This window comes from Cervus elaphus, chromosome 4, assembly GCF_910594005.1.
Source record: "Cervus elaphus chromosome 4, mCerEla1.1, whole genome shotgun sequence".
Classification (NCBI taxonomy): Eukaryota; Metazoa; Chordata; class Mammalia; order Artiodactyla; family Cervidae; genus Cervus; species Cervus elaphus.
The window spans coordinates 9,471,825-9,488,627 of NC_057818.1; the positions used below are offsets into that span (position 1 = coordinate 9,471,825).

Sequence of the window (16,803 nt, forward strand, 5' to 3'; positions counted from 1 at the left end):
ACCATTAATTACTGAGAAGCTGGACAACGCAAGTAAACAAGATTCTTCCATAGAGCCTCCAGAAGAAATGCAGCCAGGCCCACACCTTGATCTTCACCTAGTAGACTTATTTCAGACTTCTGACCTCCAGAACTGTGAGTGACAAACTGTTTCAGGTCACCAGGTGTGTGGTAGCTTGTTATTGCATATTGCAGCAGTAGAATACAAACAGAGCTGCCAATATATTAAAAAGTTGGGAGTTTTCACATAAAAATCTGGAAAAATAAACATGGCAATACCAAAGCCTGGTAGCAGCTGCCCCGATTAGGCTAGATCTCATTTCCTTGGGGTCCTCACCCCTCCCTTTTACCTACACCTGGCCTCCTACACTCATTGACTTGACCTATCTGGTCCCTCTTCCTACTTCGTTTTTGGAACCCTGCCCTGAGCTACACTGTCTCCCAAATAGTAATCAAAATTCACCAGTTAAAATAAAATACAGGCAACTAAATCTACCCTCTCTAAAATGATTAACTAGGTCAATTATAACAGTTCTTTTTTTTGTATAATGTGACCTCAGGCTAGTTACTTGCCTCTCTGCAGATGAGGAAGAATTCATAGTACGTACCCGCGAGGGCTGTTTCGAGGGCAAAATGATATACTGGATGAAAAGTGCATTCATTTCCCAGTGTCTGGTAAACAGATCGTTGTAATTAACAAAGTTTGGCCTCTGCTGCTCTTGAACACCTGGTTTATTTCTAATCTTTGGGAAGTAAAGTTCCCGAGCGCATTGCTTTTTCTTGTATCCAACTTTTGCCCGAGGTTCAGATTTCTAGGAAGGCGAATGAGGCTCAGAGGGGCCTAAACGTCCTACCTGTCCCCAGGACCCCCTGTGAAGTTTTACACCCGGCCCGCCCTCCTCACCTGGCGGCGCTCCACCGCTGACGCGCCCTACGCCTCCAGCAGGGGGCGCCGCCGCCCGGGCCCCGCCGGATGCTAATAAGGCCCCGCCCCCTGCCGGAAGTCGCTGCGGCGGGAGGCGGGGCTGGCTGGCTTGGTCCGGCCGCGGCGCGAGAGCCATGGCGGCCTCTGAGGCGGCGGCGGCCGATCCCGCGGCTCTCGCCTCGGGCGCCCAGGCCGTCCCGGCGGCCGCGAGGGGAGCCGCCGCCGCCTCGGGCCCGTGGGTGCCCCCTGGGAGGCTGAGAGGCAGCCGGCCGCGACCGCCGGCGGCAAGGCAGCAGCCCGCGGGTTCGACGCCGCCGGCCCGGGAGCTCATCCAGCCGTCGGTGAGCGAGCTGTCCCGGGCGGTGCGGACCAATATCCTGTGCACGGTGCGCGGCTGCGGCAAGATCCTGCCCAACAGCCCCGCGCTCAACATGCACCTGGTCAAGAGCCACCGCCTGCAGGTGAGCCCGCCGCGGGCCGCGCCTCCCGGGGCCTGGCGCCACCGAGCGTCTGACGCGGGCGGCGGGGTGGGGGCCGCCGCGGCCCTCGGAGCGGGCCGGACCGCCGAGGGGGGTCCCGGCAGGGAGAGTGGAAGCCCGGACGCGGGAGGGCACGGCGAGGGGAAAGCCTTGTGTCACGCGCCAGGCTGTCGGGCTCCGACCCGCGGGACCACCGGCGCGCACGCGGCGGCTGCCCGGGCGTTTCTCACGGTCGTGCCGGGAGCTCTCTCGGCACCTCCGTCCTGTTGTTGGAGAGAAACCGGTGACGCTGTCCGCGTAGTGATGGGCTTTAAACGCGGGCTCGGGTCTTTGCCGGCGCTCTTTGCACCACACCCACAAGCACCTCCTTCGGGCCTTTGGGTGCTGCCCAGTCGTCAGCAGGGAGCTGCAGATTTGGCAACAAGTTCTACCGCGTTGGTAATATCAGCTTTGCTCAGGAATGAGACCTAAGGGAAGTCTCGCCCGAGGATCTTAAGAGGGGACCTCATATATAATTACAGGACAATAATCCTGAACGTCCATTCCACCTTAAATAAAATGGATCGGTGATTCTTTTTTCAACCCGAAGTGCACGTCTGTGGAATGCTTATTAAAAACTCAGCGGTCCAGCCCCACCCCATACCTCTTAAATCATAATTTCTCAATCATTACAATAGGACGTTTCCTTCCACCACTTCTTAAAGTCTCTAAGCCAACAGTGGCTTAGAACGTAATTTCAAAGTGTGTCATTGAACCTACATTGTGAGTATGTAGCTTTTGGTGGTCTGACTTGATTGAGGAGCAAGTTTAAATCACCTGGCTTCCTGCATGGTATGTCTGCCCTACAGGAAAAGCTTCCTCAGGAATGTTGTTAGAATCAGACTTCTGATAAGAATTTAACAGAAAGCTTGAGGTTGTCTTCTGTAGTAGGGCAGATATGATGACCATGAAGGGCTGTCCACTTCCAGCTCCAGCTGATTAGAGAGGCAGCAGTGTTCTTAGGAAGATGAGGGAGCCCAATCAGAAAATGTACTGTGGAGGTGGGTCTGTAATTTTCCCTGCAGGTGGAACTGCAATTTTCCATGATAGTCCTGGGTTGCTTCCACACACAAGTGCAGTAACTTTGGGAATGGTCATTCTCCTGTTTTCTCCTTCATACTAAATTTTAATTAAACACTTCCCTTGCTTAATCATATTTTAAGTTGAGTGGATGAACTATGTATTTGTAGGAATTCTGCAGCCTAATCCCTGTGTTCTCTTGAGCTCATATGTAACAGCCATCACCCACCTTCAGCTCATCCCCTCACTGATTAATTACTAAGGCAGACATTACATCTCTAAGCACAACGGAAGTGGCCAGTCTGATGAGGACTCCCTTTACAGTTGTTGGCCTGAACATCATTCTGGCAAGCACTTTTTAACACGTTTATATTGTTGTTTTTTGTGGAACTGCTGTCAGGAGCTATATCTGTCCAGACCTTGTGAAGCATCCTTTAAGCAAAAGATACCATGTATCAATACTTCTCAGGATTGGTTTGGTAGTATACAATTGTTCATTTGCTTTGTCCTGTCTGACTTTTTGCAACCCCTTGAACTGCAGGACTCCAAGCTTCACTGTCCATTGCTGTCTCCCTGCATTTACTCAAACTCATGTCCATTGAGTCAGTGATACTATTCAACCATCTCATCCTATGTCATCCCCTTCTCCTCTAGCCCTCAATCTTACCCAGCATCAAGGTCTTTTCCAATTAGTTGGCTCTTCGCATCAGATGGCTGAAGTACTGAAACTTCAGCTTCACCACCAGCCCTTCCAATGAATATTCAGGATTGATTTCCTTTTGGATTGATTGGTTTGATCTCCTTGCTGTCCAAGGGACTCTCAAGAGTCTTCTCCAACACCAGAGTTCAAAAGCATCAATTCTTCGGCACTCAGCCTTTTTTATGGACCAACTCTCACATCCATACACGACTACTGGAAAAACCATAGCCTTGACTATAAGGACCTTTGTCAGCAAAACGATGTCTCTGCTTTTTAATACACTCTCTAGGTTTGTCCTAGCTCTTCTTCCAAGGAGCAAGCGTCTTTTGATTCCGTGGCTGCAGTCACCTTCTGCAGTGATTTTGGAGCCCAAGAAAATGAAATCTGACACTGTCTCCATTGTTTCCCCATCTATTTGCCATGAAGTGATGGGGCCGGATGCCATGATCTTCATTTTTTGAATGTCGAGTTTTAAGCCAGCTTTTTCACTATCCTCTTTCACCTTCATCAAGAGGCTCTTTAGTTCCTCTTCACTTTCTGCCACTAAAGTGGTATCATCTGCATTATCTGAGGTTGTTGATATTTCTCCCAGCAATCTTTATTCTAGCTTGTGATTCATCCAGCCCAGCATTTCTCATGATGTTCTCTGCATGTACGTTAAATAAGCAGGGTGACAATATATAGCTTTGATGTACTCCTTTACCAATTTGGAACCAGTCCATTGTTCCATGTCCGCTTCTAACTGTTGCTTCTTGTCCTGCATGCAGGTTTCTCAGGAGGCAGGTAATGTGGTCTGGTATTCCCATCTCATTAAGAGTATTCCACAATTTGTTGTAACCCACACAGTTAAAGGCTTTAGCGTAGTCAATGAAGCAAAAGTAGATTTTTTTAACTCCCTTGCCTTTTCTATGATACAGTGTATGTTGGCAGTTTGATCTCTGATTCCTCTGCCTTTTCTAAATCCAGCTTGTTCATCTGGAAGTTCTCAGTTCACATACTGCTGAAGCCTAGCTTGAATAAGTTTATTTCTAATTGTGTTTTTAAAATATATAAAGTTCAGGAATTCTGACGATACCAATTCTGAGCATACAGTAGACTAAGAAGAAGGAATATGTTTGAGGCAAGTGCAGATCTTGACAGTCAGGTCTTTACTTGAACTTTAGCCCAGCTGAGTATCAGTAGCCTCTCCTGCTTAGAATCTGTGTGAAGCCATTCTTCTAGTTCTAGTCATTTCTCAAATTTCTCTTGTCTGAAGACAGCACACTGCATTCACGATCTCTTTCTGAACTGAAAATTGAACAACCCCAAAATGGACTCTCCTGAGTTTCCTTTCTAGGTCACTAGAGAGACCTGTTTCAGGGGAAACTGGAGAAACCTCACCCTGAACCATCGTCGTTTTTTTCTTGTCAAACGGGCTCACTTTGCTTCCTTGTTCTGTCTTTCTAATCATGTGGCCCCTGAACATCTGCTGTCTTGGTGGAAGGGGGTTCTTTTCTTTTCTTTTTTTTAATAAAGGTGGCCTATGTGACAAACCAGCCATATCTGCATAGTGTTGGCCAGTGTGGTGAATCTACACTTAGTCAGGAGCCAGAGTAGCAGGCTCTTGAGTTCAAACACTGTCCTTGACACTTGATGATCTCCAAGTGTTGGGGTGGGTAGGGGAAAGAGGACAGAGCTGATGGGGAGCTCCCTGTTGGCCCGGAAGCCTGAGTATGTCTGCTTGGAGATATGCATAGTATTCCATGGAGACTTTCCCTTTCTTCCGTTGATTACAGCTACTTACATAATTCTAGTTTCTTTCCTACTTTTCTTTTTTCTTTCCTAGTTTGTTTTAGTTTTTTTTCTTTCCTAGTTTGTTTTTTCTCCTAGATTATGATCATCTTTTCTTCCCTTCCCCATTGGTTGCTGTGGGGTTCTTATTTTATTCTAACCTTTCTTCAAAAGGTATCCTGCCCTTACGCACATATGCCCTTACGATTAACAAGTTCTTCTGAATGATGATGGATAAAAATGGAGATAGAGTTGTAAGTTGTAAGGTACATAATACCTTGTGATTTTATGTGGGTTCCTGCTGATTCGGGGAAAAGAAGAGTAGGAGTAGATGAGCATTTCTTGATTCTTTTATCCCTCATGTTTGAAAATAGTGAAAGGGACACAAGGACCATTAAAGAACATCTTATCCAGCAACACATATTTTTAAAGCATGGCGTAGTGGATTTTATGTTATGTTCGGTTCAGGGTTTATTTTTAATGATTTGCCAGCAGTTTTTTCTTTTTTTTTCTTAAAGATTCCAAGTTGCTCCAGATCATATTGTACAAAGACTTCTAATTTTAAATTTACAATAACAGAGCAAGCTATTTTTCTTCTTGGATATATTTCTATGAATGCAGAGAGGTGCTTGAGAAGCTACAGTGCCTTTTTTCCCCCCCAATTTTTGCCACAGTTCCCACAATTCTTTGCTTTTATCCTCTCTTCTTCATCGGGGTCCTTCCTCTTGCTTTTCTTCTCTTTATCTTTCTCCAGCTTGTTTTTTAGTTGTTTCCTCTCATAAATTCTTTTTCAAATTCTTTTATTTAAAAGATTTTATAAACTGGTACCCAAAAAAGTACACAAAACATGAAGTATTCTCTGTATATTTTTTTCAGTTATGCACAGAAGGTAAAGTTAAAAAAAAAAAGTCTGCTAAGTTTTATTCTAGAATGTATATAGCACTTAAGAACGAAAATACCACTTTTTACTGCAGTTCATATTTTACTGTGCCATCACCATTTCTTTTCTCCCCTGTTCTCATCTCAGAGCTTATTGTCTCTAAACAGGGATGGGCAGAAGGTCAGGAACTGGGGTAGAGAGGTGGTGTTGGGATGGGCAGAGGCATTGGCCCTAAGAATGCGGTAAACTGAACAGCACCAGGTTGTTGCCACACGTGTAATGACAACAGCAAGATGTTGCCATCAGTATGGCTGCCTTTAGTGTCTCATCCTGGTGTGTGATACAACTTTGACTTAGGTGACCATAAACATTTACTCTTTAAAAGATTCCTAAGTGCAGCAAGTATATATTCCTCCTCTTGAAAACATTTGGGGAATGTTAAGTAGTTCCATTAGATGTAACAGAGAAATGACAGAAAAGATGTGTAGTTTGAAGCTGTTTAGTCAGGACTTTGGATGTCCCAGTGGCTAGAAGAATTTGGACTTGAGCAGTATTGGAGTGCCCTCGAATATGTTTGAGTGAGGTAATGTTATAACCAGAGCTATATTTTAGAAAGGTGAATTTGGCAACATGTGAATGAAAAGAAAATTGAAGGTTTAGAAATTAGGCTAGAGACAGTCCAAACAGAAAGTCAGGAATACTTGAACTATTGATGGTAGCAGTGAGAAAGGAAAGATGAGGAGGTGGTAGGAGACATTATAAAAGAATAGCTAGCAAAACTTGGAAGCAACCAAGATGTCCTTCAGGAGGTGAATCAGTAAATAACAGGGATACATCCAGACAATGGAGTATCAGCCCCAGAAAGAAATGAGTGGTCATCAGTGGTTGTCAGTGCTTACAGGGAAAGGTAGCATGAATAGGTGGAGCACAGATTTGTAGGGAAGTGAATACACTCTGTATGATATTATAATAATGGATAGCTGTCATTATCATTTGGCAGAACGCATAGATTGTGCAGCACCAATAGTGAATTCTAATATAATCTATAGACTTTGGATCATAGTGATGTGTCAGTGTAGTTTTATCAATTGTAAACAAATGTACCATTCTGCTGAGACATGTTAATAGTGAAGCAGGCTATATTGGAGTGGGATGGGGGACTGCATATAGTGTATGGGAACTCTGTAATTTCCACAACTCTTAAAAATAAATTTTATTAATTTTTTAAAAAGGGAAGTGAACAGGTATAACATGATAGGGAATTTGAAAAGGGGTAATAAAAGGATTGCTAAGCAAATTGAAAATGTTTTAGAAATGAGCATGAATTTTGTGGTGACCCTGTAAGCAGAGTTTTATAGAACATTTGACAGACTAAAACACAGAAGAGGGCCGCCTCCTTGGCATATAACTAAAGAAGAATTTGGTAATGGTTAAGTGAATTAAGGCTTTTAGAGTCTTTCTTAATATCTTCTTCACATTTCATTTTTTTCTTGCATATTATATACTAGAAGGAAAATAATATAAGTTTAAAAAGTATTTCCTTTAAAAAAGATAAATTGGTGAATGGGATGAGTTTGCTGACAGTGTTATTGTCATTTGAGCCTAGCAGATGTCCTTCTTTTAACAAAAGCAGCATTCTAGTCAGACTTCCACAAGTATAATATTTTCTTTAAGATGAGTCCATAGATTTTCTTTTTTAAATTGAAGTATAGTTGATTTATAATGTTATGTTCACAGCAAAGTGATTCAGTTTTACATATGTATACCTTCTTTTTTATATATTTTTTTCTGTTATGGTTTATCACCAGGTATTGAATATAGTCCCCTGGAGTATACAGTAGAACCTTGTCTGTGTATTCTATATATACTAGTTAGAGTCTGCTCACCCCAAACTCTCAGTCTGTCCCTCCCCCAGCACTCCTCCTCCTTGGCTACCGCAAGTCTATTCTCTATATCTGTGAGTCCATTTCTGTTTCATAGATAAATTATTTTGTGTCAGATTTCAGATTTCACATATAGGTGATATCATATGGTAGTTGTCTTTCTCTTGACTTACTTCACTTAGTATAATTTCTAGTTCCATCCATGTTGCTGCCAGTAGCGTCATTTCATTCTTTTTTATGGCTGAGTTGTACTCTGTGTATATAGCACATCATCTTTATCCATTCATCTGTTGATGGACATTTGGGTTGTTTCCATGTCTTGGCTATTGTGAATAGCACTGTTATGAATATAACGGTGCATGTATCTTTTTGAATTATAGTTTTATCTGGATATATGCCCAGGAGTGGGATTGCTGGATCATATGGCAGCTCTATTTTTAGTTTTCTGAGGAACCTCATACCGTTTTCCATAGTGGCTGCACCAACTTACATTCCCAGCAACAGTTAGGAGGGTTCCGTTTTCTCCACACCTCTTCAGTGTTTATTATTTGTAGACTTTAATGATGGCCATTCTGACTGATGTGAAGTGGTAGCTCCCTGTAGTTTTGATTAGCATTTCTCTAATAATTATCGATGTTGAGTAATGTTTCATGTGCTTATTGGCCATATGTATGTCTTCTTTAGAGAAATGTCTATTTAGTTCTTCCACCTGTTTTTTCAATGGGTCGTTTGTTTTTTGTTGTTGAGTTATATGAGCTGTTTGTATGTTTTAGACATTAAGCCCTTCTATGTTGCATCGTTGCAAATATTTTCTCCCATTCCACAGGTTGTTTTTCCATTTTATTATGGTTTCCTTTGCTGTGCGAAAGCATGTAAGTTTGATTCAATCTGATCTGTTTACTTTGCTTTTATTTCTGTTACCACAAAAACAGTATTTAATGTATAGCATGAGTTTAGATTAGCTTATTGGCACTAAGTTGGTTGGCAGAAAGCAAGAGAAGCAACAAAAATCTCTACAGCAGATAACTAGTAGGTATAATAATGGAGTGATTATGTGATAGCCTTGGTCGCTCAGTCCTGTCTGACTCTTTGGGACCCATGGACTATATATAGCCCACCAGACTCCTTTGTCCATAGGATTTTCCAGGCAAGAATACTGGAGTGGAGTACTTCTCCTCCAGGGAATCTTCCCAACCAGGGATTGATCCTGCATTGCAGGTGGATTCTTCACCTGCTGAGCCATTGGGGGATTATGTGACAAGCGCCGGTCTATAATACTGTTAACTAATTAACTGAGCACTCACCACAGCCCTGCAGGAGGTCCTATAATCGTGCCTACTTTACAGATAAGGAAACCAAGACAGTTAAGTTTTTCAAGGTCAAAGGAAAGGAGCAATTCAAACTACAGCAGTCCATGTTTCCAGAATCCATGGGTTTAACCACTGCACCATGGTTCTTAAGCTCAGCTGCACATTAGGATCATCTACGGAGATTGTTAAACCAAAGGGAGTCTTAGCCGCACGGTTGTTCATTTCCTGTCTAGGTACATGCTGATGGTAGAGGAGGAGGTGGCATGTTCCAGAAGTATTGAATCCTTTCTCATCACAGCACATAAGGACTAAAACATCCAGGTGCTGCTGGAGCAGCTGAGGCCTGAACATGTGTCTGGTTGTTTCCAGTGACCCGTAGAGAGGTCCTTCATCACTCCAACCCCCCACACACCTTCCTCTGGGGCCAACTGGTGGTGGCCAGTTAAGAATTATACAGGAGGCCATAGGTGTTTCACTCCTGACGTATGTGGGTTCATTAAGGGCAGTAAGATAGTACTTCAAGCTAAATTAACTCACTAGTTATTTTAAAAACCCCAGTCAAAAAGTCAGTCACATACTTAATAGCAAAGGATAACTCGGATGAGTTAATATATGTATGTGAAGCGCTTACAGCAATGCCTGGCACAGTAGTAAAATCTGTGTTATCGCTGGCCATTATAATAATCACTAAATTTCAGATTAGAGCCTGGTGCCTGTATTCATGCTGCCATAAAGGAGCTGTGTCAGCAGCTTTAGCTCTGTTAGGGGGGCATAGTGTGGTCAGAGAGGGTCACTGTGCTCTTTATCAGGAAGACCTAAATCATAGTCAAAGGAGGTTTTTTTCAGAGGCTCACCCTAATTCAGTGAGGGTGAGATAAAAAAGAAGGGAAGACTTAAGGATGACACTAGTCTTGAGCCTGAGAAACTCTTACAATTAGAGACATTGGGTTAAGGACAGAGATTTTTAAATCTAGAAGGAATGTTAAAGAAATGGATAGAAGATTTTTAAACAACATAGTTGTTTTTTGTTTATCTTGTTTTGAAAAATTTTAACATGTATTAAGTTATAGTTTACGCATGATAAAATTTACCCATTTTAAGTAATTCAGTTATTTTTAAGTAGATGTACAGTTCTGCAACTATCACTGCAATCCCAAACTTGAGAATGTTTTCATCACTCTATAAAGATCCCTGTGCACATCTTTAGTCCTTCCGCATTATCACTCCCAACTCATTCTGATGGTTTTTTAAAGATAATTATTTCATTTTTCTTTTTCAGGATGGCATAGTAAATCCAACAGTAAGAAAAGATTTGAAAACTGTACCGAAATTCTACTGTTGTCCAATTGAAGGATGCCCTAGAGGCCCTGACAGACCATTTTCTCAATTTTCTCTCGTAAAACAGGTATTTTACTTGTCTTAACTATATACTTCTCTAGGAATGAAATGCAGATGCCATAAATCCAGTGTATTCTAATTACTTACCAATCATACCAAGAGAATTGAGCAGAAAGCTGCTTATAAGGACAGACACCCAAGTCTCTCACTTGGAGAAAAATGAGTGGGTGTGAGTAAAGGCTGGCTGGTTCTGGGGGGGAAGATGTCCAGAGTGGATTTGGAGAGACCAGGTCAGCAAAGTATGATAAATTGGGTGTGCTTCCAGATCTCTGCTGTGAATCTTTCAAGGTCAGAGGAGCAGAGGCATAGGGAGATGTTCTCCCTATGGGAGTAAGAAACTGTAGGAAGAGAATTTCAGAAGCAGCTCCCTTAGAGAGAAGGGAGGGACCCAGTCAATGGGGAAGGTGGTGATTCTGGACTGGAAGAAACTGAAACACTTCCCTGAGGGTTTGCTGGAGGGCGTCCTGAGAGAAGGACCCCAAGACTTGTTCTGCTTGCAGCACTTACTTGTAAATCAGAACCTGGGGGGTGGATACCACGGATTGTTTCCAAAACAGTCTCAACTTTTCACAGAGATGAAGCTTATGATAAAGGGCAGCTTGCCTGCTTTTACATTCTTTTGATTTGCACAGCTATATTTTATCCTGTAAAATCACTGTTATTTGGGGTATGTTGATGACTTTTGAAAGGTTTTGAGCAGTTGCAGATTTTCATTTTGGTCCCTTTGTGTTCTTCCTAGCACTTTATGAAAATGCATGCTGAAAAGAAGCATAAGTGTAGTAAGTGCAGCAACTCGTATGGCACCGAGTGGGACTTGAAAAGACATGCAGAGGATTGTGGCAAGACCTTCCAGTGCACGTGTGGCTGTCCCTATGCCAGCAGGACTGCGTTACAGTCCCACATCTACCGAACTGGCCATGAGATCCCTGCAGAACACAGGTAAGGGGGAGGGGGTGGTGGCCCGAGAGCCAGCAGCTGTGGGGAGAGCTTCAGGCGACACTTCCTGGAGAGCCGTTAGCCTGAGGAGAATGGAGGGATGGTGGAGGAAAGATGAGACGAGAAGAAGGGAACTTTTGGAAATGGCAGCAGTACTAGTAAATAATCCACATCTACTTCACCCAGTTGTTCTCCTTACTCTTCCACCAAGTCCTTTTAAAGGTCCTTCTTATTCCCAATTGAAACTTACTGGGCTTTCTTAAAGATCTATTTTTGGCTCTTCTGGGTCTTGATTGCTGCATGGGCTTTCTCTAGTTGCAGCGAGCGGGGGCTGCTCTTGTGTGCGATGCCAGGGCTTCTCACTGTGGCGGCTTCTCTTGCTATGGAGCGCAGGCGGCGGTAGTCGCGGTGCACGGGCTCGGTTGGTCCACCACAGGCAGGATCTCCTCGGACCAGGGGTCAAATCTGTGTCATTTGCATTGGAGCTGGATTCTTAACCACTGGCCCACCAGGGAAGCCCCTACTGAGTTTTCAATTCTTCCGAAACGTTCATCGTTATTCTATTAGAGGGATACTGGATTGTTGGAGAGTTTTTTAAGTCATGAAACCGCTTCATTTGAAAGGTCAAATTTATATTTGGATTAATAGCTTCCTATTTTAGAAATGATAATCACTGCATTATATGTTAGCTTCCTGATGCTTACGGATCTAAGTTGAGTTCTGGTACTTAGAGCTTTACCCAAAGAAGGTGTGCTTCCTCCTTCCCTGTTTGCATGTTTCTGAACTTCTGTGTAATAGGCCAGGTTACGAAGGGGCTTTCTTTTCACTGGGCTGAATCTGACCCCTGCTGTAGATGTGAGACATAGAGCTTACAAGTGAAGACACAGTGCCAGAGTTGATGAAGAAAGCTGCAGTTTAAAATCACTTCACTCTTTTTCACTCTGCCGTTGCTTTCAGGGATCCACCTAGTAAGAAAAGGAAAATGGAAAACTGCCTGCACAGCCAGAAGCTGTCCAGGAAGACCGCTGAATCCCTGAGCAACCAACCAGTTCCACGGCCAGACGCTCCAGAACTAGAAACTTCAGAAATAAAGATGGTGGCTTCCTTTGAAGACTCTTGCAGCTCTAATGCCAAACAGCAGACTCTTCCAGCAGCTCCAAGGTACCCTCAGAAGTTGCTTTTACCAAAGCCCAAAGTGGCTTTGGTTAAACTCCCCGTCATGCAGTTTTCTCCTGTGCCCGTCTTCGTGCCTACAGCCGACTCCTCAGCCCAGCCTGTGGTGTTGGGTGTCGACCAGCAGGGCTCTGCCCCCGGGGCCGTGCACTTACTGCCCTTGTCCATTGGAACCCTGATCCTCGGCCTGGATTCGGAGGCCTGCTCTCTCAAGGAGAGCCTCCCTCTTTCAAAAGTTGTCAATCCTGTTGCTGTTGAGCCGATTAGCACAGGTATTCAAGTGAACTTGGGTAAAAGTCCATTTAGCCCGTTACAAGAACTTGGGAACACTTGTCAGAAGAACAGCATTTCTTCCATCAATGTACAGACAGACCTGTCCTACACCACACCACAGTTCATGCCGTCTGCACAGTGGGCCAGCCCTGACTCCTCTGTGTCGTCCTGTTCGCAAACTGATTTGACATTTGGTTCCCAGGTTTCCCTTCCCATCAGTGTTCAAACTCAGACTTTTTTGCCCAGTTCTAAGGTAACCTCATCCATCGCTGCTCAGACTGATGCATTTATAGATGCCAGTTTCCAGCCAGGTGGGATCTCCAGAGAAACTCAGACCAGCGGAATGGAAAGTCCAGCAGAGGACCGAGTACAGATGGACCAAGCTGTAATGTGTGGAGACATTTTTGAGAGTGTCCATTCATCATACGGTGTGTCTACAGACAATATTATAAGCAGCGGCTTAGTAGCAGAGACTGTAACTCATGACTTGTTACCTCAGAACCACCCTAAAACTTTAACTCAAGACATTGAGAAATCCACCCCAATTATAAACTTCAGTGCACCAAATAGTATGCTTTCATCACAGAACATGATAGATAATCAGACCCAAACCATGGATTTATTAAGTGATCTAGAAAACATCTTGTCAAGTAACCTACCTGGTCAGACGCTGGACAATCGTAGTCTTTTGTCTGACACAAATACTGGACCTGACACCCAGCTCCCATCTGGCCCAACCCAGAATCCTGCAATTGATTTTGATATCGAAGAGTTCTTTTCAGCCTCAAATATACAGACACAAACCGAGGAGAGTGAGCTTAGCACCATGACCACTGAGCCAGTCTTGGAGTCACTGGACATAGAAACCCAAACTGACTTCTTCCTTGCAGACCCTTCTGCCCAGGCCTACAGTTGTAGGGGGAATTCTAGCTTCTTAGGCCTTGAGATGTTTGACACACAGACACAGACAGACCTGAACTTCTTTTTAGACAGTAGCCCCCGTCTGCCATTGGGAAGTATCCTGAAACACTCTAGCTTTTCCATGAGTACTGATTCATCTGACACAGAGACCCAGACTGACGGAATCTCCACTGCTAAAAACCTGCCTGCCCTGGAAAGCAAAGTTCAGTTGAACACTGCTGAAACACAGACCATGAACTCTGGCTTCGAAACTTTGGGGAGCTTATTCTTCACCAGCAATGAAACTCAGACAGCAATGGATGACTTTCTTCTGGCCGATCTGGCCTGGAACACAATGGAATCTCAGTTCAGCTCTGTTGAAACCCAGACATGTGCAGAACTACACCCAGTCTCCAACTTCTGAAAGCGGAGTCCACATGGGGGATGGATTCACAGTTCCCTTCTGGATTTAGAAGATGAAGAACAGGGACAACAGTATTAACTCTACTGAATGTAGTCGACGATACAGTTACTTCGATTCTTTGAGGTTCTTTGCCTTTTTGTACTTGTAAACATGAAATTTGTGTAAAAATTTGTGAGTGTATTATAAAGTATAAGATGTTGATCTGAACATGATTGTTTTTGTGTTGCCGACATTTGCCCTTTCAGTGTAGTCTTCCCTTCTTTAAAAAAAAAAAATGTATCTCACACCTTTAAAACCCATCTTGCCATTTAGCTGAAGCCAAGCTCACCAGGACTAGGGTACAAACTTCAGATCTTCAAAACATTTTCGTCAAAGCATGACTGACTTAAATTGCACCTAAAATACTCTTGCCAGTGCTTGTTAAGAAATTCCTGTTCCCTGATAACGTGTAAAGAAGTCTGACGCTGCACCGTCAGATTTAAACACCAACAGCTTCACCTGCTTTGACATCTCACTCTTCCCTGATTTGAAGACACAAAGGAAAACTACTGTTGTCTTTAGCTTCTGAGACAATTTGCATATAGTCAATGCCATCCCTCTACGTGAACTGTTCCTGGTATGAACATAAGTGTATAGTGCTTTGCTCACAAGACATGTTGCTGTACAATTATTGCTTAAAGTAGTAGCGGCAAGCACCTAGTGTAAATAGTGATCCTTTCAGTCTGAGTGACAGTAAGTCACCCCACCTCTGGAAAGGCTGGGCTGTGGAGTCACGCCCGTTAGCTCCTCCTGGAGTGTGTCCCACAAGCCATCCCTCCTGCACCCTACCGAAGGCCACGGTGGTGCTCCAGAGCTGCTGCTCAATGTGCACCCCACCCTCTGAGTGTTGTTGCTCTAAATGTTGAAAAACAATAAAAACAGCGATGTAAGGAGAAAAAGATATTCCCTGTTACATTTCCATACTTTTCATAAGCTTGCTAGGGCAAGAGTGCAATCAACAACTATAGTAAAGTGAATCTTTTCATCCACCTCATTTTTTTCCTTGAATGAGGAAACACGTTGGTCTAGCAAGAATAGTGTTTGTGCCTTGAAGATAGCAATTCTAGAATAGATCTGTCTAAAATACGGCATTCTGCATGATGTTGCTTTGTTTGTTTAGAGAGGGTAATACTGAACAGTGTTCAGAGAAAATGAGGTGAAGATCCAGTACTCCCAGAACATGATATGTTTTGAGATGGCTGAGCAGTCAGGCACACCTGTAGGGTTTTTTGTATTTATAAGATCCTGAGTTCTTGATTGTTGGCCAGCTTTCAGGCAGGTAAAAATCAATGCAGTCTGTACATTTCTCTAAGTTTACCCAAAAAAATGCTCTATTCCTCATGTGGCACATGCTTTATGCTGCTGAAGACTAAACCCTCAAAATACAACCTAAGGAGGGAACTAATAATTAGAGAAAATCACTGGTGTTGCTACTAATTCCTGTCCCATTGGTGGTAATGGATAAATAACATGTCCTCGGCAGATGAACTCAACCTGGTAGATAAAAGTTTGCTTGGGTCACAGTTGCCTATGAATATGGGTTTCAAAACAAACATAAAGCCTTAACTTAGTATTTCATTATGTTTTAGAATCATCACTGCCTTAACGTTTCAAACATCTATTTCAGTTCTCCTAGTAAGGAGAAGTGCATGTTTGTTTTGGCTTTTTGTAAATATATATGCAGTGATCTATGGCTTTAAAAAAAAAATTTGTGTTTCTGTGACAATGTTTGTTAATCCAGCCAACTGAATTATTTACAGAAAATTGAGCATGTAATAGTTCATGTACCAGTAAGAACTGTCCCCCACCCCGAACCTTAGTTCCCTGAATTGTTCTAAGATTTGTAAAAGCTGAAAACTCAGTGATTAAAGAGAAGTGAGAATTCTACCTTTTGTGTGAATTCTTCAACATATTCATGACTTTGTTGCTTTAACTCTTCACAAATTCATCATCCTCTGAAAGTCACATGATGAAATGACTGTGCCTAGTTATCTCCATTACTTTGTTCATGAAAATATGCTAAGTTTTCCCAGTAGAAAGGAAAAAGACATTCTATTACCAAAGCTGCTATTTTGATGTAAAGTTTTTATTTTGATAAAAACTACCATTAAGTTTTTGGAAAATTTTTTCAAAGGAAATTACTCTTTTTTTCATCCAAATGTCACCATTTCATAATGGGGTGTCTTTTATCTTTGTAAGTAATGTGGTTCTGGTCTAAGAGCAAATATGTGAGAGTAAGGCTATGAGTAGTTCTTTGCTCAGTCACTAACTGTAGGAAAGCCAAATCAATATGTTTGATTCCTTTGAGATAAAGGGAAATGAAGAAATTTTTTATAGACTTACCTGAAAGATGCAAAGTTTGAAGCTACTTTTGATTGGAAGAAAACATATCAGTGTTAGTCTAGTTGTGAAGTTGAATTGTTTTACTAGTGGCAACTGACAGGGTGGTACTTTCATGTAATCCTTTATGATCTCAATTTTTAGAATGCTTATCTTAGTTCCAGTCCAAACTTAACCTAATACTGACACTAAAGAGCGCTTCCTACTTGAATATTTAAAGTAATGCTTCTCAGATTTGTCTTCAAAAGGCTCTTAAACAAAGACTGGGAGGAATGTGTAACTTAGAGGCATTTAGGAATGATGCCTTTGGTTCAG

The 16,803-nt window shown here is 42.9% G+C and overlaps 1 protein-coding gene across 1 annotated transcript; it reads left to right on the forward strand.

The window, feature by feature from the left end:
• The first annotated feature begins 1,009 nt into the window (after positions 1-1,009).
• ATMIN (ATM interactor) lies at positions 1,010-16,035 on the forward strand. The gene is made up of 4 exons (XM_043898125.1): positions 1,010-1,385; positions 10,285-10,410; positions 11,143-11,342; positions 12,297-16,035. The coding sequence occupies exons 1-4, from the start codon at positions 1,059-1,061 to the stop codon at positions 14,107-14,109; spliced, it is 2,466 nt and encodes an 821-aa protein (XP_043754060.1). The 5' UTR covers positions 1,010-1,058; the 3' UTR covers positions 14,110-16,035.
• Positions 16,036-16,803: the final 768 nt, after the last annotated feature.